The sequence below is a fragment of the Aethalodelphis obliquidens genome, unplaced genomic scaffold (assembly GCF_003676395.1).
Source record: "Aethalodelphis obliquidens isolate GAN/ISIS:26980383/991018 unplaced genomic scaffold, ASM367639v1 scaffold37, whole genome shotgun sequence".
Classification (NCBI taxonomy): domain Eukaryota; kingdom Metazoa; phylum Chordata; class Mammalia; order Artiodactyla; family Delphinidae; genus Aethalodelphis; species Aethalodelphis obliquidens.
In genome coordinates, this window is record NW_020837981.1 from 15,168,552 (window position 1) to 15,194,465 (window position 25,914).

General features: G+C 36.3%; 1 protein-coding gene across 4 annotated transcripts; it reads right to left on the minus strand.

Moving 5' to 3' along the window:
• Positions 1-337: 337 nt before the first annotated feature.
• On the minus strand, positions 338-25,899 carry VPS26A (VPS26 retromer complex component A). 4 transcript variants are annotated; one of them, XM_027130065.1, is made up of 10 exons: positions 25,767-25,888; positions 23,115-23,608; positions 21,040-21,189; positions 14,314-14,389; positions 13,047-13,203; positions 12,245-12,409; positions 10,495-10,601; positions 6,995-7,063; positions 4,914-5,056; positions 338-2,118 (listed from the first exon to the last, which is right to left on the minus strand). In XM_027130065.1, exons 3-10 carry the CDS (start codon positions 21,115-21,117, stop codon positions 2,005-2,007), a joined length of 909 nt encoding a protein of 302 aa, XP_026985866.1. In that variant the 5' UTR covers positions 21,118-21,189; positions 23,115-23,608; positions 25,767-25,888; the 3' UTR covers positions 338-2,004. The 4 variants fall into 4 exon arrangements, with proteins under 4 accessions (XP_026985866.1, XP_026985865.1, XP_026985864.1 ...); XM_027130064.1 differs by lacking the exon at positions 23,115-23,608 and having other exon boundaries at positions 25,767-25,899; XM_027130063.1 differs by lacking the exons at positions 23,115-23,608; positions 25,767-25,888 and adding an exon at positions 25,416-25,703.
• Between the last annotated feature and the right edge of the window lie 15 nt (positions 25,900-25,914).

A 25,914-nucleotide genomic window follows, 5' to 3' on the forward strand; every position in this document is an offset into this window, starting at 1 on the left:
TGAATGTGCAGCCAGGGTTGAGAACCACTGGATTAGATACTGTACTCTTTATTAAAGACACAAATTTCTTTTTCAGTTCATTTCTAATTAACTGGCCAACTTTTTACAGTTCACCAAATACTGAGTTCAAATTTTTATTTTTTAAATCGGTTATGCAACAAAATTCCAAGTGAATAAGCGTCCTATTTATGACAGTGTTTTAAGCCACCTAATTAAAAGCATTATATATTTAAAATTGAAATTGAATATTTTTAAAAACTTCTAATCATCACAATTATAGCTTCCTAAACTACTGAGCAATTCTGCCCCCAAAGATAAATATGACAATGAGAAGAGATTTGAGAATATAAATATTTTAATCATTCACATAGCAAGCTCAGTATGTTTCAAATTCTTTATTATACATCATGGTTGCACAATTTGAGGCTGGTTAAATACAATTGTTTTTCAATTTTTCTTTGAATATTTTCCAGATTACTACATGCAAGTGACCATGAAAATATTTGGCATTTTAAAATTCTGAAACTCTGAACAGGCACTTACATGAAGGAAAACATTACCATTCACAGATATCCACATTTAAAATAGATGCTCCAGCACATGGTACCTGGAACCTTTTGCCAGTTAAGAAGTTGGTTACTGACCATTTTTCAAAGTGCCATAGTAGTAAAACAGGCTTAAAGAAATGTAATTTGGGTTACTTAGCTTACCCATAAAGTAAGGTTAACTGACAAGACTTGCACTGAAGTGTATAAAAAAATATTGGTACAAAAACCAATGAACCGTAAGTGAAAGTAGTTTCACACAACAGGCTTCATTTTAGTTCCTACACCCCACATTTAGTGTATTTGCGATCAGACCCCATGCATAGCATAAAAACAGATGACTACAACCTTCTTTTTCAGAGGCTTTGAACAATACTTGAATTTAATATTAAAAAAATTTAAACAGAGTGGATGAACTGGTTTAAATTTGAGTTTGAACTAGTCAACTTTCCAATTTAACAAACATGAAATTGTCGAGATTTGGGTAACTACATACTTCACCAGTTCTCCTGAGTCCCCCATCCTCAAATTTTCCCCTGAAAAGGGAAGAGAATATTTGCAAGAAAATTATGTTTGCATATATGTGCTAAAAAGATTCCTTAAATCAAAAAAATTTTTTTTCAAAGTATTTATGGAAAAATTATATAGTTTTAACAAACTAAAATGCCAACACAGAGTCAACTCCACATTGCAGAAAACATACCGTGGTACCTATCTGATAGTAGTAGCAAAATGGTTACTTAATATGGTACCCCCCCCAAAAAAAAGCTGCAATGACATGCCACATAATCTCTTATGGAAAAAAATTTAATATTCACACCACAGAAGACTTCAAAGAGAACAAAATTCAGGAAGCCATGAAATGGTAGACTCAGAGGCACCTACAGCGAAACACTCATATGCATTTCTCAAACACGTATGGAAAAACAAAAATGTAGTTTTCAAAAATATTGAGATGCCATGTTTTAAATCTTTGCAGGATTAAGGGCCACTCAGGTTTTTCTAATTTTATTTGAACACAAAATGTTTAATTTTTTGCGTGTAGAGAATAAGAGGTAATCATTAGCATGAAAAAGGAGAATAAAAGAATTTGTAATCAACATTATGCAGAAAGAAAGCAAAATTACAAATACCAACCTACTCACATGAAAATCTTTAATGTTTATGCTGATGTACAGCTGAGTGCTTATCATTAAATGAAAGTGTGTGGTTAAAAAAACAACAACACGGCAGTTTAAGAAAGTTCCAGTGTTTCAAAGAAAGCACTTTTTAAATGTATATACATGAAGAACATTTAGTTATGTCATAAAATAAACTCAGCACTGTAAGATAAAGGAAGACTATCATAAATGGGGTTTTGGCCTTTTCCCCGCCCTACACACTGCGACCATCTTTAACCTGCCGAACTTCAGTCTCAACAGATATAGGAGTTTTTTTCTTTTTTTTCCTCCTATTCAGTTCACATTTCAGGCTGCTCAGCAGATGCCTGCGATTCTGGCGATTCAAATCGCTGGTGAAAGTTTGTTCTCTGTTTCCTCAGTTTTTCAGGAGCTTTTCTCCACAAAATTATCTCCTAGAAGACAAATGCAAGACAACAAATTAATGTCCTCATATTATTCCTTATATTTTCACCATAGAAATAATGCCACTTCAATTTTAACCATAACAAAACTAACTTCTTCCCTACAAAAGCCCTCCTCTTTCCTTATTGACTCACCTTCTTCCAATTCTAATCTTGGGCCTCCCCCCTTCTGGCAACTCTGCTCCCACCAGCACCCATGCATGCCACCACCATGAATCCAATCTGGCACAAAGTCCTAGCTATTACTGCTTTAAAGAATTCCTAAAATCTACCTTTTGTTTGTTGTTCCACTGCCCTTATCCAAATTCAAGCCCTTGTCACTTCAACCTTAGATACTAAAATAGCTTCCTGGTAGATGGGCTCTCCCTCCCTTGCCTGATACCCCTTTCTAAGCCATCCTTCCTATCACTTCCAGATCAGTCTAAAACATTGCCTGGATGACTCTTCCAATAGTTCTCAGTTCCTCCAGGATAAATCTCCAACCCGGCATTCAAGCCCTCCATAACCTTTATCCAATTTATCAACATCACTCTCTTCCCTACCTAGACCCCAGTACCCCACCAGCCAAACTGGGTTACTCTCTGCGTCTAACGCACTTCAAATTAAACTTTCCCTCCATCTTCCCCTTGATATTCTTCAAATCCCTCTTCCTCTGCCTATCTAAGTCTTACCCTAACCAATACATCCTCAGATCTCTTCTAAATTCTTAAAATTACTTGCTTCATAAAGTCATGGCAGGCTGTTTGTTTTTTAACCAACATAGCAGAATTTAAACATCCAAATGAATGCCCGTGGGAAGCATATACTTACTCAATAGGGCCACAATATGTAATTGATTTGGAAATTGTAAATTTCATATAATCTAATTTGAAATTATAAATCACCTATGTTTAATTATACAGCATTATGGCAGCATTAGCAGAGTAACTTTTCTCTTTTCCCAATTACTGTCAAACTATTAAAGTTTTCTGTTAATTATACACTCTCTCTTTCCACATATCCGCAATGTGAGGGCCTTGAGGACAAACCATGTTTAAAAAGGTAGCTTTTGTATTCATCACAGTACTCAACACAGAATAATTTCCTTTTTTTTTCCAGAATAATTTCTAATTTAGTTTTGAACACTCAACTGACATTCAAATATTAATCTGATTCCGAATACAAAAGACCATTCTAATCACTATCTTTTATTCAAAATTCACCAAAGGCTTTTAATTGATTTTAAAATGAGAACAAGTTTTATGATAAACATCTTATATTTAAAAAGTATTAGGGGCGGGCTTCCCTGGTGGCGCAGTGGTTGAGAGTCCGCCTGCCGATGCAGGGGACGCGGGTTTGTGCCCCGGTCCGGGAAGATCCCACATGCCACAGAGCAGCTGGGCCCGTGAGCCATGGCCGCTGAGCCTGCGCGTCCGGAGCCTGTGCTCCGCAACGGGAGAGGCCACAACCGTGAGAGTCCCGCGTACCGCAAAAACAAAACAAACAAAAAAGAAAGTATTAGGGACTTCCCTGGTGGCACAGTGGTTAAGAATACACCTGCCAATGCAGGGGACATGGGTTCAATCCTTGGTCCGGGAAGATACCACATGCCGTGGAGCAACTAAAGCCCGTGAACCACAACTACTGAGCCTGTGCTCTAGAGCCCACGAGCCGCAACACGCCTGGTGTCCACACGCCTAGAGCCTGTGCTCCGCAAGAAGAGAAGCCACTGCAATGAGAAGCCCGTGCACCACAACGAAGAGTAGCCCCTGCTTGCCACAACTAGAGAAAGTCCGCACACAGCAACAAAGACCCAACGCAGCCATAGATTTAAAGAAAAAGTATTAGATTTGGGTCATTTCAAAAACATTTATAAGAAGATTGTTTAATTATGGAAAAATGGAAACCCCCAAATCCATCAAGTTGATGCAGTCATTAAAAGTGATAAAGGAAATCTTTGTTGATAAAGGAAAGCTATTCAAGATACTATTGACTGAAAAAACAAATTAAAGATCAATATGCAGGGTTTCCCTGGTGGCGCAGTGGTTGAAGAGTCCGCCTGCCGATGCAGGGGACACGGGTTCGTGCCCCCGGTCCGGGAAGATCCCACGTGCCGCGGAGCGGCTGGGCCCGTGAGCCATGGTCGCTGAGCCTGCGCGTCCGGAGCCTGTGCTCCGCAACGGGAGAGGCCACAACAGTGAGGGGCCCGCGAACCGCAAAAAAAAAAAAAAAAAAAAAAAAAAAAAGATCTGCAAAAAAAGATCAATATGCATAATAATGATCTAAAAGCACATATACAAATTTGTCTAGAAAACTAATCACAATGGTGGTGGAAGTTTTGTTGACCTTTTACTTCATTGTTTTTTATTGCCTGATTTTTTTTTTAAAACAAATAGCAGGTATTGTTTTTATAAAAAACAAAGGTTTCAAGAGAAAAATAAAAGCCTTGCCAGGGACCTCCCTGGTGGTCCAGTGGTTAAGACTCGTCACTTCCACTGCAGGGGCCACGGGTTCGATCCTTGGCAGGGGAACTAAGATGCCTCATGCCACAAAATTAAATTAAAACAAAACAAAACAAAACAAAAGCCCTGCCAAATTATAGCCCATTCTGGAGTCCTGCAGAATGACCGGGAAGAGATGGATTACAACATAGTTCCATTCATGCTTACTTCTATAACATACTGTCAGTGTTTTCACTTACTTAGAAACCCCCACTTGCTCAGTACAATAAAGCTTAGAAAAGTGGCTGCTTTCCAGGTGTTTTTGGAATTGCCACAGAACAAAATAACATCTGGGTGGCACCATACCTGCTGCTTGAAGTACCTCCTGTCTTCCTCATCAACAAGGACTAGATTCAAAAAGTACCTTACTGAAAATTTTTTGTTCACATCTCTCATTGTTGGAGTTGGGTCATAGCCTGCTAAAAACAGTCTTATTGGAATTGATTCACCTGAAAGAAAAGCAATTTCCATTTAATTCTAAAGGATGATTAAATATATCAATAGTTACATAACACCTAAAACTAAGCATCATAGAGAAGACATTAATGCTTCAGTTCCTCACAAGACAGCAGCATAACAAAAGCTTTAGACAAGGGTTTCTCAGCCTTGACACTATTGACATTTTAGGCCCGATAATTCTTTGTCATGGATAAGGTCCTATGCACTGTATGAAGTTCAGCAGCATTCCTGGCCTCTACCCACAAGATGCCAGTAGCAGTCCCCAAATATGATAACCAAAAATGTCTACAGGCATTGCCAAATTTTCCCTGGGGAGGGGGGACCAAAATTGCCCCTAGATGAGAACCACTGCTCTAGAGCCAAAATGCCTGGATTTGAATCCCAACTCCAGCCAAGTCACTTAACCATCTGTTTCATCTGTACCATAATTTCTAATCATGTGTATAAATTCTTGAATACTTATTACTAATTCACCCAAAGCAACAAACATGTTCAGAATGATGACATTCCTTCATTAGCAATGAAGCAATAGCAAAAAGATTGCTATTCAGATTCTCATGGCTTCTCTTTTTCTAAGAATAATTATTTGCATATTCTGCTTTGAATCCTTTTTATGTAATAGTTTTCTTATGTATATCTATTTCCTTAAAGATGTACAACCCATCACTTTACATAAAAATTTGTGGCTGCTGGAATTTTACAAAGTTATGTTGCATAACACAAGAGTACACACACAAGAGTCCTGGAGTCAGAAACCCCTGGACTCAAACTCCAACTGTGCAATGACTAGCTATTGAAGGAAACCAGAATATGTCACCGAAAAATATTCCTCTTTGACATACAGATTATTTTGAGCTGAAGGCAATTAAGCAGCAGTAAAATCAGAAAAGAATCCCCTGTTCTGCCTAAAGGCAGGATATAAATTCTCCTTTTACTGAAGACAGCCTTTTTTCAGGCCGGGGATGGCACCAGAGGAATCTGCAAACAAGCCTACTCCATTGGTTTTCTCCCACATATTTACCTGCCCGTAGTTTGCCACCCTGGGAAGCCTAAACTGCTTTCCTTTGCCCAGTCATTTCTCTCCAAATTTATTGTTCTTTTGAAGATGCTATATAGGCTGAAATTCTAAGTCACAGCTTTGAGTTACTTTTTTGTTGAGGTTTCTCCTGGGTGATGTGTACTGCAGGCATTAATCAACTGTTTTTCTCTTATTGATCTTTTTGTTAAAGAATTCCAGCTGAAAATCTAAGACGGGTAGAAGGAAAGTTCTGCCTCCCCTACAGTAACAAGTTTTTTACCTCTACATCTCAGTTTCATGTATAAAATAAGGGTTACCACTACCTAACTCAAAGTGTGGTAGGGAACTTGACAGCGCCTGAGAATACAATGCCTCATCTATAGTTGGTACTCAGTAAATGGTAACTACTCTTTGAAGTAATTACTAACAGAGTAAGAAAAACCCAAAGACATAAATTTAAAATGATAAATACTGGCTTCATTGTCTTAGACACTGAAAATTATCTACTAAGGGAACTGCTTATTTTCTTGAGGGCTATATAAGAACTCCAAAATCCCACAATGAATACTCAATTATACTGCACCTTATGTTCAGCATGAGTAAAAAAGATTTACAGAGAGAAACTACTGTAACAAAAGGTAATTAAAATATTATAAATTCAGAACTAGGGAAGAGATATCCATAAATGTCTCTTCTAAATTCTAAATTTAAACTGAGTAAAAAATTAAAACTTATTTCAAACTAGAAAGTACTACTATAGTCTTCTCAGCATTTATACAAAGATAATCTTAAAAATCATTTTAAGAATTCACAGATATATTCACACTGAATAAATACTTTCAAACTAATCTGCCATGAACAGTGCTATCTGCACTACCTATAACTTAAAAGTAAATGAAAAGTGTATTACCTTTTACTGGTGCACCATCCATTATTTCATATTTAGCGATTGTTTCTGTTTCTGTTGTGGTACTGGGTCCTAGTGCAATAATGTAAATGATATTAATTTAAACACTGCTAGAATATGATCTCCAGACTTATACCTTCTTCCTATATTCTGACTACATTATTTTAGTACTAATTTACTTTCCCCTTTTGTGAAAATGTTGATCATTCTTTTCTATTTCTTGATCTACACTTACTTACCACCCAACTGAAGATCATACTCCCTTCCTCCCAAAGGTAATTCCGTAGACTCTTGAAAAACTGCAGGGGCTGGGGCGCTTGACCGTACACACAGGAAAACGTGTGTATAATTTATAGTCCGTTCTCGGTATCCTCCACTCCTCCCTATCCACGGTTCCTCCCTATCTGTGGATTCAACCAACTGCAGATCATGTAGTAGTGTAATATTTACTACTGAAAAAAATCTGCTATAAGTAGACCCATGCAGTTCAAACCTCATGTTATTCAAGGGTCAACTGTATACAGTTCAGAAATAATCTTCACAGACTTCCTTCTATCATTTCTAATATCTGCTAAAATAGAAACTATCAATGCATAGCAGTGCACTGACATGCTAGTTTTCTCTGCAACACCCAAAATGTTTTCTCTTGTTAACTTTAACATAGACAAAACATCAAAGTGAATACCTGACATACATACAGTTCTTTTAAACAGTCAATGAGATAAGTTTAAAGGTACACTAAAACATAGTAATGATCCCAATGTTGTAAAATATATAATATGCAAAGGCTAAGGTCTGTTCTGGATTATGAGTACAAATTATTTTTTATTTAAAATTTTCCAGAACTGAATATAATTTTTATAACTAGAAAAAAATGTTTAAATAAACAATTTCTTTTTAAACAACAAATGGGAACCTGAAGTTTGGTTTTAATATCTTTAAATCACTTTAACTTTTTTTTTTAATATTTTTTTCCCAGTCTGTGGCTTGTCTTTTTATTCTCTAAACCATAGACAATTTTTCTTTTTTTTTAATTAATTAATTAATTTTATTTTTGGCTGCCTTGGGTCTTCGTTGCTGTGCACGGGCCTTCTCTAATTGCGGCGAGTGGGGGCTACTCTTCATTGAGGTGCGCAAGCTTCTCATTGCTGTGGCTTCTCTTGTTGGGGAGTGCGGGCTCTAGGCGCGCAGGCTTCAGTAGTTGTGGCATGCAGGCTCAGTAGTCGTGGCGCACGGGCTTAGTGGCTCTGAGGCATGTGGAATCTTCCAGGACCAGAGCTCTAACCCACATCTGAGCGTTGGCAGGAGGATTCTTAACCACTGTGCCACCAGGGAAGTCCCTAATCACTTTAACTTTTATTAGCAGGTGAAAAATGGAGATTAAGAAATTACAGATATTTAAAATCATGACTACCAATTATAAATTCTTAAAAAGTGTTGCCTAAAATTCTTTTTAGCAGAAAACCAGCAAAGTTAAAGGGAACAAACTAAATCTAAATATTAATTAAAATCAGGGAATTCCCTGATGGTCCAGTGCTTAGGACTTCGCACTTCCGCTGCAGGGGGCACAGGTTTGATCCCTGGTCAGAGAACTAAGATCCCACAAGCCACATGGCGTGGCCAAAAAAATAATAATAATTAAAATTAAAAAGCAGTTATGGGGCTTCCCTGGTGGTGCAATGGTTGAGAGTCCACCTGCCGATGCAGGGGACACGGGTTCGTGACCCAGTCCGGGAAGATCCCACATGCCGCGGAGCAGCTGGGCCCGTGAGCCATGGCCGCTGAGCCTGCGCGTCCGGAGCCTGTGCTCCACAACGGGAGAGGCCACAACAGTGAGAGGCCCGTGTACCACAAAAAAAAAAAAAAAAAAGCAGTTATGAACCAATAGAAGATTTGGGGGCAACTGGTCAGCTATCTGGAGAAAAGTAAAGTTGGATCCATAGCTGATCTCTTACATCAGGACAAATTCCAAATGAATTAAAAGTTTAATTATTTAATTTAATTTAAATTAATTAAAATTCCTAAACTATAGTGTATTACTTTAGTAGAATCAAGCACAGAAAATTTTTAGAACCTCAGTGTAAAAAAGGCCTTTCTAACTGTGGTATAAAACCCAGAATCCATAAGAGTAAAAACTGATAAATCTGACTTATATAAACATCAAGAACTTCTAGATGGCAAAAACCACCATAAGCAAGACAAACTGGGGAAATTTTGCTGTTCTTAATACAGAAAGAGGGGGACTTCCCTGGTGGTGCAGTGGTTGAGAATCCGCCTGTCAATGCAGAGGACATGGGTTCGATCCCTGGTCCAGGAAGATCCCACATGCCATGGAGCAACTAACCCCGTGCACAACTACTGAGCCTGCGCCCTAGAGCCCGCGAGCCACAACTACTGAGCCCACATGCTGCAACTACTGAAGCCCATGTGCCTAGAGCCCATGCTCCGCAACAAGAGAAGCCACCACAATGAAAAGCCTGTGCACCACAATGAAGAGTATCCCCCGCTCGCGGCAACTAGAGAAAGCCTGCACGCAGCAGCGAAGACCCAATGCAGCCAAAAAAGAAAAAAAAAAGAAGAAAAAGGGATTGATTTTCCTAATATATAAAGAGTTTCTACACATCAAAAGGAAAAGACTAATAATCCAATAGAGATGGGGCAAAGGATATGGATAGGTGGTTTACAGAAAAGAAATACAAATGGCTTTTATACACATGAAAAGATGCTCACCCTCACTCAGATGAGAAAAATGAATTAAACTTTTTCCCCTACCCATGAGATCAGCTAAAAGTTTTATAACATCATGCTTATGAGAATACAGGGAGAAAGAGGCACCCTCCTACATTCATTGCTGGTAGTAATGCAAACTGGTACAGTCCATAAAGAGGAGAAACTGATAAGAATTGAAATTACAAATGAATATACCCTTGGAAACAGCAATTCCACTTCTAAGATTTTATCTTGCACACAAACCAACACATATGTGAAATGATATTATTAACTAAAACATCGTTTATAATAGCAAAAGACTAGAAACAACCTGTTATGTCCACCAATAGCTAGTACACCCATTGAATGGAATACTGTAAGAAAGATGAGGAAGTGTTCCACACATTGATATGTAAAGAACTCTAAAGTATGTATTGTATATAACCACTTAACTAAAAAAAGGGGGAGGGTGTAATGTAGAGGCACTTGCAGGTATATGGATAAATACTTAAAGGATTTTAAAACTTACAAACATATCACCTATGAGTAGCTGGAGTACATAAACAGGACACTTTTTACTGTATAATCGTTCACACTTTATTTTTGAACCATGTGAATTTATTATGTATTCAAAAATTAATTTTTTTAAAAACATAAATGAGTAACTCACTGCCAGCAATATTAAGTATCAAAGTTAGTCTCCAAGGTGGATATTTATTTTAAGTTTAAACAATATTTTAAGATTTCAAAATTTCAACTAAAATGAATTTCAGTTCAAATACTCTTCAACTTACCAATTCCCGTGATCTCTTTTTTGATCAGTTGTAACTCCATATGTTGGATTTTTATTCTTACTAATAAGAAGTAAATTTTTCCAACAATCACATCCTTTAAATGATACCTTTGGGGAAAGAGTATTTGTCACTTACTAAATATCAGTTTACAAAACAAACAAAAAGAGTGAAATATGTCCTGAAAGGCTTTATTAGATATCTGTAGGATAATTACTATTTAAGAATACCATTCTGACCATTCATGTGTTTAATGTTCTTTTTTGAAAAAAGTACTCATCATTTTACTATAAAAATAAGGAAGCAAAGTTTACTTGACCATCGATACACCTCAGAGGGAAGAATTAGCCTGATTAATTGTTGGTCCCTACGTAGAGGTTAACTTAGTTTCCAAAGAACTTAAGCATGGAAAATTAAGATTTTTATGCCTGAAAATTTTTATTTGGTGTATGAAGATGTTTTGAACATTAAAAACTCTACACATGGGTTTAGTGTCAGTACTACTCCAAGTGCTAGAATAGTGCAGCTAACAAATCACCTGGCCACAAAGAGAGACTCCATAAATTGAGTTTGTTGCTGTAATACCTACTAATCAAAGACTTTTCCAGGGACCTTGAAATAATATGGTAGCAAACCTAGGAATTCCTGTAATTCCCAGAGGGTTTTTTTTTTTTAAACTTCTCCCAGGTTTGATCTCAAAATAATATCCCAAGAGTTGATTAATGCAATTATGTTAGTCTGAAAGGAGGCTTCCAGTGACAAGTTTTAGGTCCTAAACTATCTAATAATTTTATCAACAATATAATTTAAGACCCTGAACACGTGTGTATCACAATTTCAGTGATATAAACTGAGACATGACAAGTAATAAAAATGATGTAACAGAAGAGTGCACAGGAAGGGGACAAAAGAATGAACATCCATTTCTTCAACAATAAACTTTAGTGAAAAATAAATAAATAAAAGAGAAAACCTATAAATTAAAAGAGATTTAAGAATAAAAAAACAAATGTAGTGTGTTTGGATCCACTGGATTTGAGCAAGTCTTGTTTGGATACTGATTTGAACAAACCATATGGCGACAAAACATTTATGAGTAAATTAGGGAAAAGTGAACACTGACTAAATATGTGACGAGGTTAAGAAATTATTAATATTGTTAGATATATACTTTGGTATATGTTTGAAATTTTCCATAATAAAGCTTTAAAAGGCATTAATAAATAAAATAAGAGCCCATTTCTGAAAATGCACAACATATATAAACATATATACCCCCACCCATGGAAAGATATACATGAGGATTTAATAGTGGTTAAGTAGTAATGGTGAAAATATGTGGTATTTTTACTTCGACTTTTCTACATTGTCAATTTTTTTAATAATAAAAATGTATTGCTCATGTAGTCAGAAAAAGAGCATTTTTGCTTATTTTTAAAGAGATGACCAGCTAAAATGATCTCAAGACAAGAAGATAAATTTTTTGAGACATAGGATTAGATGCCTTCTGAGATGGTGAGATCCTCTATAAAAAATGGTCAATTACCAGGAATAGAATAATAAAGACATCTGCGCTGAGTCAGAAACAAAACTAAATTCCTAAAGTTTCTTTCAGCTCAGAGATTCTGTTGGTCTGTTAACATCAGATTAATGTTGAGTCTATCCTTACCTTGACCAATTTACAAAGACATAAAAGGTTTATTTCTTAATTTTCCCTGAACATTTATGTTATCTGTTTGTGAAAGGTACTTACTTTGATTTATTATATTCAAATTCTATGTGTAGACAATCTTCAATGCCCACTTCCATCTTAATAGAATTGTTGACATCAGGATAGGTAGCAAGCTGGTGAACAATAAGATCATATTCTTTTACCAAGTCTGTCAGTCTTCTTACTATCGTCACTTTAAGGAAATACCTACAAAATTAATGGAGAGGACAAGTTAAATCTCCTGTGATATATCTCAGTGTTTTAAATAAGCAAACATTAACTGCAACTCTGCTTTCTCCTTGCTGGAACTCCTTAGGGATCAATTTACTCCATTTACTTCATGAAGAAGTTTTAATTTTTAAATAAATGCCCCCACCATAGAAAAAATACAAAGTTCCATTTTAAGAATAGTGTACATACTTTTTAGATCAATTTGAAGCACCATCATCAAGCCTACTTGAGGACATCTCTCTAGATCACTGCTTTTTGTTTGTTTTTTCTTTTTTTCTAGATCACTTCTTAACCATACACTAAATGAGATTCATTGGGAAACTAATGGATTTAGAGAGTAATTCCATTTACAGGACAAATGAAGTACCTAAGAACGATTCATACAGGGAAGTGTATGACTAAAACTTCTCATAATAGGATTCTCTAAAACTACAGAAGGCTCTTACTACATCAGATGAGCATTAGCCAGAAAAAAAAAAAAAATTTGACAGAATTTAAAAAATCTTAAGCCTTCCAGTCCAAAATTATAATTAGAAGTTCTAATAAGACATTCAATAGTAGTCATTACTTTCTGGTTTTGATTCTGTCTACAGTTTCTGATACACGTTCATACCTTAAACGGACATTGGCACCGATGTAAGATTCATATGGCTTTTCAACTTGCATAAATTCAAAATCATAACTTCTGCTCTGAGTCAGTTCTCCAGGTAAGGCTAGTTCTTTCACTAGGTTTACAAATTCGTGAGTATTACTCTTGTCATTGAAAAGTTCTAAGAAATTTTAAAAAGCAAAAAGACCAATTATATTTAATACCCATCTCATTAAAACTCAAACTTCTACTTCCAAAGCAAATGATTTTTACAAAAAGAATTAGTTGGATTTGTCTCCACTTTAAATACTAGAGCTATGATCTGAATTCCATTATCTTTCTCACTATTATGCTCCCCTTAGGCATAAAAAAATTCAAGCAGCATAGCAAAATGAAAATTTCAATTATAAAAAAATGAATTCATTCCTTTAATGCATTTAGGGTTTGCCCAGTATGAAGCTGTTTTAACAGACATATTTCCAGCAATTATTTGAACTTCCTCCCTTCTAGGCAAAAAATGTATTGTCTTGTTTTGCTTTAGTTAGGCAAATATATTACCTTGATAAAACTATAATACGCAAAAGACTAAAATCAACTATCAGTTAATTACTATAATTTGCCCCTTAAATATAATCTCATCCAAAATAGACATGTAAATAAATATCCACCCATTCCAATTTTGATACTTTAAAAATGTACAGTAAAACTTAGAAAGCTAGAACCTATTTTCTTTTCTCTTTTCCGAATCTGCAGTACCAAAAGATTTATACAGTTTAACTCCTACTAAATCAAGAATGTCTCTGAAATACACAAATGGAAACATACACAAGTTGATCTAAGTCAAAAAGAAATTACACTTTTCCTTTTCACATGGAATTTTCTATTGACAAGTGAGTCTGGCTACAGGTACACACTAAGTTAGGAAGACAAATGGCATGGGTAATTAGAAAGAAGGATGAAGGTGACACTGCTAATTGTGAATAAACCTGGTGAAAAATGTAGGCAGATGGAAATTTCAGTGAGTAAACTAATTTACTTGAATTATTTTTCAAGGCTGGTAGCTTACATAAATCCTTTCACTTTTAGTAATTAAGTTTAATCACAAATAAAGGCAGGATTAGTCAAATATCATTTAATACAATTAAAAGAAACATGATTTAATGTTTATAAAATAAATCCTCTTTTATTACGCAAAATCAATTCCTTCTTTCCATAAAGCAAAGTGCCAAATCAAACTCTCTTCAAACTCAGTTATCAAAGAAAAAAAAAGTAATACTATTTTAAAACTCACCAATTTGACCTACAAATTCAATTCTAATTCCTTGGTGCTCTAGCCTCTTTCCAGATTGCTTAAAGGCTATGTTTACCTGCCAAAACATGAAATTGTAAGAGATGTTAACAATCCTTTGCGGGCCTACTAGCAGATTGCTTCCAGATGAATACAATGTATAAATATTTCAGGTATTCATTTCTGAAGTCTGAGACACCACCACATACCTAGATCCTACCTAGACCTTATAGCGCCAGAGAAGGTAAAACCTACTCATATACAATCAGTAATGAACCTCTTACTTATACGTACACTTAAAGCATCCTCTTTGTTAGTAAGGAATCCTTCTTTACAGCTGGAGAACTATAAAGACTCAATAAAAGGGAAAACTTTCAACTATTCAAATATGTTTTCAGGTCAAATAGTTAAAAAATTCTACAACAGCATTTTAATGTAAGGTTATTACTAATTCCAAGAACTGATCTTAAAGATCACTTTCAGCCTTTTATAACCAACAATATATTGTTATAATTCCTGATCTTAAAAGCAATGCTTATTGCCCTGAGTCTGCTACTCATCCTAAAAACAGAATGTCTAAAGATTTAAATTTTGAGTATGATTATCTTACGTACTTTTCAAATTAAATATATAATCTAAAATCCCTAAATTCATATGTGCCAAATGGAAACCTTAATTTTAAACATTTTAATTTGACAAAATATCTATAAAGTACATACATATTAAAAACAAAACTCAAAACATTTAAGGATTAGCTAACATACCAAAAAGCACACTTCCGGATTTATTCTTTACTATAAAAAATATGGGCAGCATGACTCTTAAAAGCTTTTCTTCCAAATAGTGTTTTCAAAAGACAACAGAAATTAAGGACCAATAAAAACCGAAGTTCAGTTACTTCTGTCTGTAAACTACATAATTAAAATATTCATGCTTCTATATCTTCCATATATCTGTGACCAGGATGAGTTAGTTACTTGCCTTCCAAATTAATATCACAGAAAAACAAGTAAATAATTAAACAAATTGCAGTACATCATATGATGGAGTATAATTAAAGTATAAAAATAATAAGGTCAAAGAATATTTAATGATGTGGGAAGATGTGCATGGTATGTCACATGAAGGAAGCATGGTCAAACTGTATACAAGTATAATGCCAATTATATTTTTTAAACTACAGAAAAAACTCTTAACAGGAGTTACTTCTGGAATGTATGCTTATGGGTAATTTTGTTTCCTTCTCTGTAGCTTTTTTTGACAGACGGCAATTAAATTTAACTTTAAAAAGTATATGCTTCAGGAGTCCCAAGACAATTCAATGGGGAAAGAATATTCTTTTCAACAAATAATGCTGGAACAACTCAATCTCAACATACAAAAAAATGAAATTGGATCCCTACCTTGCACCATATACAAATATTAACTCAAAATGGATAAAAGACCTAAATGTAAGAGCTACAGTTACAAAACTCTTAGAAGAAAACATAGGTGTAAATCTTCATTATCTTGGATAGGCAACTGTTTCTCAGATGACACCAAAAGCATGAGAAATGAAATTTTAAAAAAGATAAACTGGACATCATCAAATAGAAAATTTTAGTACTTCAAGACACCACCAAGAAAGTGAAAAGACAACTCACAGAAATAGAGAAAATATTTGCAAAACATAACTGACAAAAGACTTGTATCTAGAGTATATAAAGAACTCTTACAACTCAACAATCAAAAGACAAATAACCCGATTAAAAATGGTCAAAGGATATATACAGACTTTTCTCCAAAAGAGTTATACAAACAGCAATAAGCACATGAAAAGATGCTCAATATTATTCATCATTAGGGGAAATGCATATCAAAACCATTATGACCACTTCTCACCCACTAAGATGGCAATAAAAATACAGACAATAATAAGTATTGCCAAGAATGTGAAGAAACTGGAACCCTCATACATTGCTGAAGAGAATATAAAATGGTGCAGCTGCATTGGAAAAGCCTGGCAGTTCCCTTAAAAGTTAAACATAGAGTTAACGTATGACCCAGCAATTCCATTCCTAAGTATACACACCAGAGAAATGAAAACACACAGTCACACAAAAACTTAACACACAAATGTACAGCAATATTCATAACAGTCAACAAATAGAAACCCAAATATCCTCAACTGAAATGTCCTCAACTGATGAATGGATGAAGTGTGGTACATCCATATACTACACAGATATATACTGAAATATTATTCCGCTATAGAAAAGAATGGTGTTTTGATACATGCTGCAACATGAATGAACCTTGAAAACATTATGCTACATGAAATGAGGCAGACACAAAAAGACAAATCTTATATGACCACTTATATGAAATAGAACAGGCCCAGAACAGGCAAATTTAGATTTTTTTTTTTTTTTTTTTTTTAGAACAGGCAAATTTATAGGAAAAAAAGTAGACTAGAGGGACTTACTTCCCTGGTGGAGCAGTGGTTAAGAATCCGCCTGCCAATGCAGGAGACACCAGTTTGAGCCCTGGTCCAGGAAGATCCCACATGCACGCAGCAACCCCGTGTGCCACAACTACTGAGCCTGCACTCTAGAGCCCGTGAGCCACAACTACTGAGCCTGCATGCCACAACTACTGAAGTCCATGCACCTAGAGCCCGTGCACCACAAGAGAAGCCACCACAAAAAAAAAAAAAAAAGAAGCCACCACAATGAGAAGCCCACGCACAGCAACAGAGAGTAGCCCCCCCTCGCCGCAACTACAGAAAGCCTGTGAGCAGCAATGAAGACCCAACGCAGCCAAAAATAAATAAATAAACTTATTTTTTTAAAAAAAGTAGGCTAGAGGTATCCATGGACTGGGAGAAAAGGGAAAAGAGTAGTTATTGCTTGATGGGTACAAAGTTTCTGTTTGGGGTGATGAACAAATTTTTAAAATAGTGGTGATGGGGGCTTCCCTGGTGGCACAGTGGTTGAGAATCCACCTGCCAATGCAGGGGACACGGGTATGAGCCCTGGTCCAGGAAGATCCCACGTGCCGCGGAGCAACTAAGCCCGTGTGCCACAACTACTGAGCCTGCGCTCTAGAGTCCGGGAGCCACAACTACTGAGCCCACGTGCTACAACTACTGAAGTGCTACAACTACTGAAGCCCATGCGCCCTAGAGCCCTTGCTCTGCCACAAGAGAAGCCGCTGCAATGAGAAGGCCATGCACTGCATCGAAAAGGAGGCCCTGCTCCACAACTAGAGAGAGCCTGAGCACAGCAACGAAGACCCAATACAGCCAAAAATAAATAAATAAAATAAATTTATAAAAAAAAATAATGGTGATGATTACACAACACTGTGAATGTGATTAATGCCACTGAATTAGACACATAAAAATGGTTAATATGGTAAATTTTATTATATATATATATATTTTTGTTTGTTTTGTTTTTTTTGTTTTTTTTTTATTATATATATTTTTTACCAAAATTTTTTTAAAAAGGAATAAACCTTGAAGACATCACGCTGAGTAAAAGCAGCCAAACACAAAAGGCCACATATTTTATGATTCCATTTATATGAAATGTCCAGAATAGGCAAATCCACAGAGAAAGAAAGCACATTTATAGATTAGTGGATGCCAGGTGTCTTAGTCCATTCGGGCTGCTATGACAAAATACCATAGACTAGGTGGCTTAAAAACAACATAAATTTATTGCTTACACTTCTGGAGGCTGTGAAGTTCAAGATCAAAGCGCCAGGAGATTTGGTGTCCGGGGAGGGCTTGCTTTCTGGTTCACAGACGGCTGTCTTTTCACTATGTCCTCACATGTCAGAAGGTGCACATGGGATTTCTCTGAGGACACTAATCCCATTCATGAGGGCTCTGCCCTCATGACCTAATCATCTCCCAACCCCCCCCCCAGCCCCACCCCCCCAATATATCACACTGGGGATTAGGTTTCAACACATGAATCTTATAAGGACACAAACATTCAGTTTATGGCACCAAGGGAGTTACTGCTAATGGTATGGTGTTTCTTCTGGGGTGATGAAAACATTATGGAATTAGATAGTGGTGACAGTTGCACAACTCTGCAAATACAGTAAAAACCTCTGAACTGTACACTTTAGTAGGGTGAATTTTATGGTATGTGAATTACAACTCAATAAAGCTATCTTTAAAAAAAATGAAAAAAATAAAAAATGAAAGTATATGTCACAAATAAACCAATGGAACAGAACAGAGATGTTGAAACAGACTCATACAACCTCTGGCTGATGACAAAGGTGATGCTGCAGTGTAGTGGGGGAAAGGATGGCTTTTTCAATAAATGTCCTGGGTTAATAAGATATCCATGTGGGGAAAAAACAAACAAACAAACAAGTAGCCTTGACTCCTATATCACAAAGACAAAATCAATTCCAAAAAACTGAAGATCTAAATGTGAAATGTAAAATTGTTTTAAATTATAGGAAAAACAGGAGAACATCTTCATGCCCATACGGTAGGCAAAGATATCTTAAACAGGTTACAAAAAGCACTAACATTTGTAGAGTATTAAAATTAAGAACTCCTGTTCATCCAACGATACCATTAAGATAGAGAAAAATCCAGCCAGAAAGATATTTATAATACATATGCAAAGGACTCTATATTGAGAAGCACGTATCAAGAACATACCAAAAAAAAAAAAAAATCCTACACATCAATAAGAAAAAAAGTCAACTGAGTATAAAAATGAGCCCAAAAAACTCCCCACCAAAACCCAAAGCCTCGAATAGGCATTTCACAAAGGACATCAAATAGCCAATAAATAGATGAACAGTCACTCAACCTCATTAGATGTCAGGGAAATGGAAATTTACACATGTAGCGAGAAAATGAGAAGCTAAGACGACAAGCCATAAACTGGGAGAAAATATTTGCAGAAGCCACATCTGAGAAAGGGCTGTTTTCCAAAAAGGGCTGTTTCCAACTCTTAAAACTCAATAAGAAGAAAACAAACAACCCGAATGAAAATTAGGCAAAAGATTTGAACAAGCACTTCACCAAAAAAGATATATATTTGAAGATAAACATATGAAAAGATGTTCAACATCATATTATTAGGGAACTGCAAATTAAAACAATGAGATACCACTACAAAACTATTAGAATGGGCAAAATCTAGAACACTGACATCATCAAATGCTAGCTAGAATGTGGTACAACAGGAACTCTCATTCATTGCTGAAAATGGTAGTGCTACTTTGGAAAATAGTTTGGCAGTTTCTTACAGAACCAACACTATTTCCTTTCCTTTACTCGTTTGACATGTTCCATCCTTTTAATGATTTTGTCTGCTCTCTTCCAGGCCTCTTCTCTTTCTCCCCATCATTTTAAAGGGAGAGTAAAGTAGAAAAGCAAAAAATTTATTTCAAATATAACACTAAGACATCAGTAAGTAAACTGGCAAAGGACCAGAATAGACGATGCAGTAAAATAGCTAATAAACCTAAGTTCAACCTATCTAGTAACCAAAGAAATGCTATCAAAGAATAATATCATTTTTGCCTATAGAAATAGCAAAGATTAAAAAGTGACCATATTCAGTACTACCCTGAGTGAAACAAGGCATTAAATGAACATGTGATTTGATGCAAATTCTCCAGGTTAATATGTATTGATACCCTTCAAATATTCATGTCTTTTGGTCCAGCAACTCACTTCCAGGAATTCATTCTAAGGAAGTAATCTTATCCTACAGAAATTTGGAGAAAAACTTATGTACTAAAGTTTTATTACTAAAAACATGCCTGTATTACTAAAGATACAGTGATATACTACAAGCAGTCTGAAAAATACAGTAGAAACTATTTAAATATCCAATAATAGGGAAAAGTTATGCTTAATATATTATACATACATTAACTAATGCAGAGAGACTAGGAGGAAACACATTCAAATTTTAACAGTGAATTATTTCCATATGATGGGAATATAGATAATTATTTTATTTCCCAAACTATCTACCATGTGTATGTATCACCTTAACAAGCAGGGGAGAGAAACTCTTAATATTTCAAAAATATTGAAAATAATTGAAAAATTATTTCAAATGTTTTATGACTTGATTTTATCTAGGATATTACCATTCTTCAGTATCACAAACTAATGAGTACTAATCATGTTCCATAAGGTATAAGAATAATCTTATACATCACTTGGTAAGGAAAAGGAGGAAAAAGTTAAACCACAGAAGGTATCATAAATGTATCTGGCCATGCATGGACACGTTCCAAATGTACTTAAGTCCTCTACAGAGTATCAAGAAATGAGATCAACAGACACAATGACAGTAGTACAGACAGATAAGCTATAAAGAATGAGAAAGAAACTTTTAGAAAGGTATACTAGAGAATTATCCCCAATCTCCACAACTCAACTTTATGTTAAAGGAGAAACAAACTTTGAGGGGATCACAGCCCCACTGTAGAAAGTGTCTGAAGTTAAACAGATGCACATAGTCACAAACACACAAAATTTTCCACACAGTTTAATTTAGACTCTGCCCCTGTAACCCTTCCAGTTTAAGAATCTTTCCTGTAAATGTTCTATTGAATCAAGGATTTAACTGACCTTCTGAAAAAAATTTTCCATCTCTAATAAAATCATTCAAATTTAGATACAGCACAAGCCATTCTCATGACTAATTCTAATACGTTACAACTAGGTAATTCTCCAAACAAAATATTTACCTTCCCTGAAACAGATTCTCCATCATAGAAAAGATAGTGTTTTTCTACTTTGCCATCCTCAGTTTTCATTTCTGCCATTTTCCTGGTTTCCCCATCATTAAGGACAACATCGATCTCACAAATGGGACCAAAAAATCCTCCAAGAAAACTCTGAAATAAAAGGAAAATGTTCATAATTACGTTTTGTCAGTCACTACATTTCTAAATTCAAATTTAATTACCTATAACCTACAGTTAATCTATGAATTCACAAGGAAATAACAACTTATATCAAATACTACATCAAAACTAAAATTTCATACAATATGCATACAGTTAATGCTGTACTGTATGCTTAAAATTTTGCTGAGGATATATTTGTTATATGTTTTCTACCACAATAAAATTAAAAGACAAAAAAGAAAACAAATTTAAACACGCTATAATTTCAATCATTTCCATAGGTAACCACTATAAATAATCAAATAGTAACATATACCAAAGATCTAAAAGGACTACCCCAGTGGTCCAGTGGTTAAGACTCCCCACTTCCACTACAGGGGATACAGGTTCAATCCCTGGTTGGGGAAGTTCTGCATGCATGCCGCGGGGCTAAAAAATTAATCCTAACATCTGGATTTGAAAGGTTACCTTTAGTAATATATCTATGAGGTTCTTTCATTATACTGCTATAATTAAACTCATACAATCCCAATTACTCATGAGTTATTACAATGTACTAGTTATGGTAAAATCTACTGCTATATAGGTCTGAACAGCATGTGTTACACTGTGTAAGCCCTTAGAATAAAACTGGCTCTAATGGAGGAGACTAATTAAATTTCTGCAAATTTTGTGAATACCCAAAAGAAGTGAGCTAAAACTAGGCATGTTTGGTAAGACCAGCCCTCCCGCAGGAAGTTAGTATTGGTGCAGTAGCAAAATCTAGAGCAAGGAACTTGCGTTAAGGCTCAGTTCTGTCCTCAGGAGGACAGCAAACAAGCTAATGATCCTGCTAAGGCTATGTGGGTCATAGGATGATACTATGATCAAAGGAGATAGTGTTTTCCTAAATTCTGAGCTTGCTTCTTTGTTTTTTTGGCAGTGCCACGCAGCTTGTGGGATCTTAGTTATAGAACTCGGGCCCTCAGCAGTGAACGCTCAGAGTCCTAACCACTGGACAGCCAGGGAATTCCCACTTCTTTATTTTTATTAATCCTTTATTAACAAAAGGATTATAATTTCATGAAATCAACTCAAAGAATGGCCAGATTAGTACTTATGACATACTCCAAAGACATAACCAGCAAATTTTCCTTTTGGCAAGATGTTTTAATCTTTCCTGGCAATATTATAAATGACAAACAATTTTACTTAGAAAACTATTATGAACTTAGAATGAAAAACATCAATGATAGGGCATGTGCACTGTCCCTTCCTAGTTAGCTTTCATACCCCAAGTTTTAAATTCAAAACTTGCTCAAAATGGTATACATTCTCGTGAGAGTTACAAATATGAGAATGTATAGCAGCTGAAATTCAGTTACTATTTATCAAGTATGTGCAAAGCACTGAGCCAGCAAAGCTGGGGGGGGGGCCTGCTGTGGGAGGAGCAATTATGAAAGGGTAGAACATGACAGTCCAAAATTTGGGTTATAAAATAGAAGCAGGAAAATAAAATTTAATTTTCTCATTCCCCCTTAATATTCTTAGAGCTGGTTGCAGGAAAATGAGATGTGAAAACTATAAAAATTGTTTTACAAATGAAAGGAAATATTATGGTAACTTTTCCCACATACATATACTTAACACATACAGCTGAACTGGGATTTGAAAGTTGATATTAAAAGATCAAATAATCAAAAATAAAATAAAATCAAAATTGCCACTAATTAAAATGGTATAAAACAGACTTAAAAGTCACATAAAACTTCACAATTAACAACAATTAGTAATTGTAAACAATAAGTTTTATTTTGACACTATGTAAAAATGTAAGTCTTAGGCATTAAAAATATGTAAAAATTATGTGTTATCCTCTATTATTTTCTGTATGCATGAAGTATTTCATAACTAAAAATTAAAAATGGACTTACTTTTCAACACAATCAAAACACTAAGATTGGGAGAGATCAGAAGGAATAAAAAAAGCCTAGTGTAGCATATGCAGAAAAACAAAAGGTTGATGATAAACTACAGCACTTTAACACGGTTAAGTTAATGAGGCCATGAGAATTTAGCATTGGGTTAACATCCAGTTTTTTACACCAGGACACATCAAAAATGAACTAGTCTTGGTAAAAGCCTCCAGAAAATTGTGCATGTAGATAACAGAGAGAAAAATATCTGAGAAAAAAGTTTGTCTTGTTTTCCTTCTAGAAGGAGTTGAAAGAAAGATTCTCTACCCAAAGTCTTCTAGAGTTTTTATTTCTAAAAAAAAAAACGGAAGGGATTTCCCTGGCGGTCCAGTGGTTAGGGCTCTGCGCTGTCACTGCTGAGGGCGTGGGTTCAATTTCTGGTCTAAGATTCCACAAGCCGCATGGTGTGGCCAAATAAATAAATGAAGTTTTTATTTCAAGATGTGCATCTTCTGTATTTCAAACAAAAAGTCACAAAATTAAAATCTTCTTAAAATTATTCACAATCAAATTATAATACTTCTGATATATAAAGAGGAAAAAAATGGTCAGAATGGTGAAGACCAGAAGAAGGAAAAGGAATAAAAGCTGTAAAGAGGGTGAGGATATATTAACATATACTTCTGCTGAAATTACAGAAGGCAGTTTTGAAATCATTTACGAGAAAGACTACCAAGTTCTTTTAGAAAAGATATCTTCAAGTGAGCATTCAAAATAGGGGATTTTCAGCAGCAATACTAGACAATATACAGGTTCAAACTCTTAGGTGGCCTTTAAATAACTAGAGGGCAATATATATGACTACTTAAATATTAGAGCAATTGTTCTCACAGTTTTCCAATCGTAGCGTAAACTACATATCACTGAATTTAGCTTAATTTAAGATTTTTCACATAATTTGTAAACCTAACACTGAGCATTACCATCTAGCAAAATTACACGTGTATATGTTAAAATACAAACTTTTTAGCCCTCACTGAAGAAATTTCACTACATCCAGTGGCTGTAAAGAAATGCAACTCAAGGTGAGGCAGAAGAGAGGCTCTCAAAATTTATTCACTTAGGGCATACACGAACAATGAAACAGCAAATTTTCATACATATATTATTACACTTGTGCCCATTTCAGTGTTATAAAGCTTTACAATTGTGTTTGTTTCAAGAGTAACTTGAAAATAAAAATTGCTCTTGAACATAATTCAAAAGCTCATTAAAAGTAATAATTTTAAATGTAAGCAAAAGATAGGAGGGCCTTTTAAGTTTTCTTTGCAAATTATATTCAACTAAAGAAGCCTTCTTTAACTCCCTGACAAGGCAAGGTCCCCCAATACTTCCTTCTTATCACAACTGTAATTATTTGTTTCCACGTTAAAGAAATAATTACACAAATAAATGTTTATCTCCCTCTGGATTGCAAGCTACAAGAGAGCAAGGGCTGTTTCAGTCTTGCTCAGGGCCCCTGGGAGCACCTAAGTATTGTAATTATTTGTTTAAAAGAAAGAGGAAAAGGTTCCAAGTTTAAGAATGAACATGTCTGTCCTCTCTTTTATAAATTAAAACAACTCGATTTCTGACTTTAAATGTATTTATTCAAAGTAACTTTTTTTTTTTTTTTTTAAATAAACCTAGCTTGGTCTATAAGCCAAAAGTCTCAAGCAGTTTACGGAACCGGGTGAGCTTTGGGAAAGCAGGTACTATTAAGGAGAGCACACAGTAGGCGCTCAACATAAGCTTGCTAAGTGAAACGAGTAAATGAATACTACCATAAAATGAGCCAAGTGAGATCAAATCTAGAGAAGATCGCCAACACACACAAAGCTAAACGCCATCGCGCCCACGCTGGTGCTTCCCACTAACTGTGGTGAGAGTACTCAGATTTCCCTCCCTCCTCTGCTCCCTAGGCCATTTCAACATCCCAAAGCGGTAAGTTTCCAGAATGGCTTGGTGAGGGAAACGAGACCTAACGCTTAAAACAGCGCGCAAGAAACTACTGCCTTTTGCATTAAAAACGTCCTCCCCTCCAACGTCCTTCTCTTTTTCTCTCCCATTCTATAACTGTCAACATCAAGGCTGAACTGGGGTCAGGAAATCGCAGAATATCACCGTATGCAGGCTAAAAAAATCACGGAGTTTATCAAGCTCCCGATCAACACTGGAAGAGAGTGACCAAGTCCCCCCGAGTCCGGAACTGGGGGATTCTTGGGTCACCCCACCTGAAAGGAAGCGAGGCTTCCCGGGAGGAGCAGAGGGGCTGGCTACCTTGGAAGGGGAGGGGGAGGCGGGCCCCCGCGGAGGCGGGGTCCGAGTACCCAGCCAGGGCCCCCACAGCCGATCGAGGAACTCGGGTAGAGGCTCCGACATGGCCAGGAGAACGCGCCGCCACCCGCAGGTGCTCGGGCATCGCCGAGACCGGGAAAGGGCGGCGCAGCCCAATAGTCTCCGACCCCGCGGCGGCCAAACAGGCCTAACCCGGCCCCCCCGCCCTGCCCGCCTGCCCCCTCCAGCCGCTCCCCGCAGCCCCTCTCGCGACATCTGGCCCGCCGTTGGCCGTCCCACCGCGCGCTCCGGGGCGAGGGCTGCAAGCGAGCGCGCTGGCCGCCGCGCACTCACCATTGTCATCGCCGCCGCCGCGTGCCCCACACTTCACTCCTCTTCCCTCAGGAGAACTCCCAGCCCCGGCTCCCTCCGCCCAGCGTCTTCGTCACGTGACTTCGGGCAGCTCGCCGCACGTGACCCCTCCCTTCCCTTCCTCCCCTTC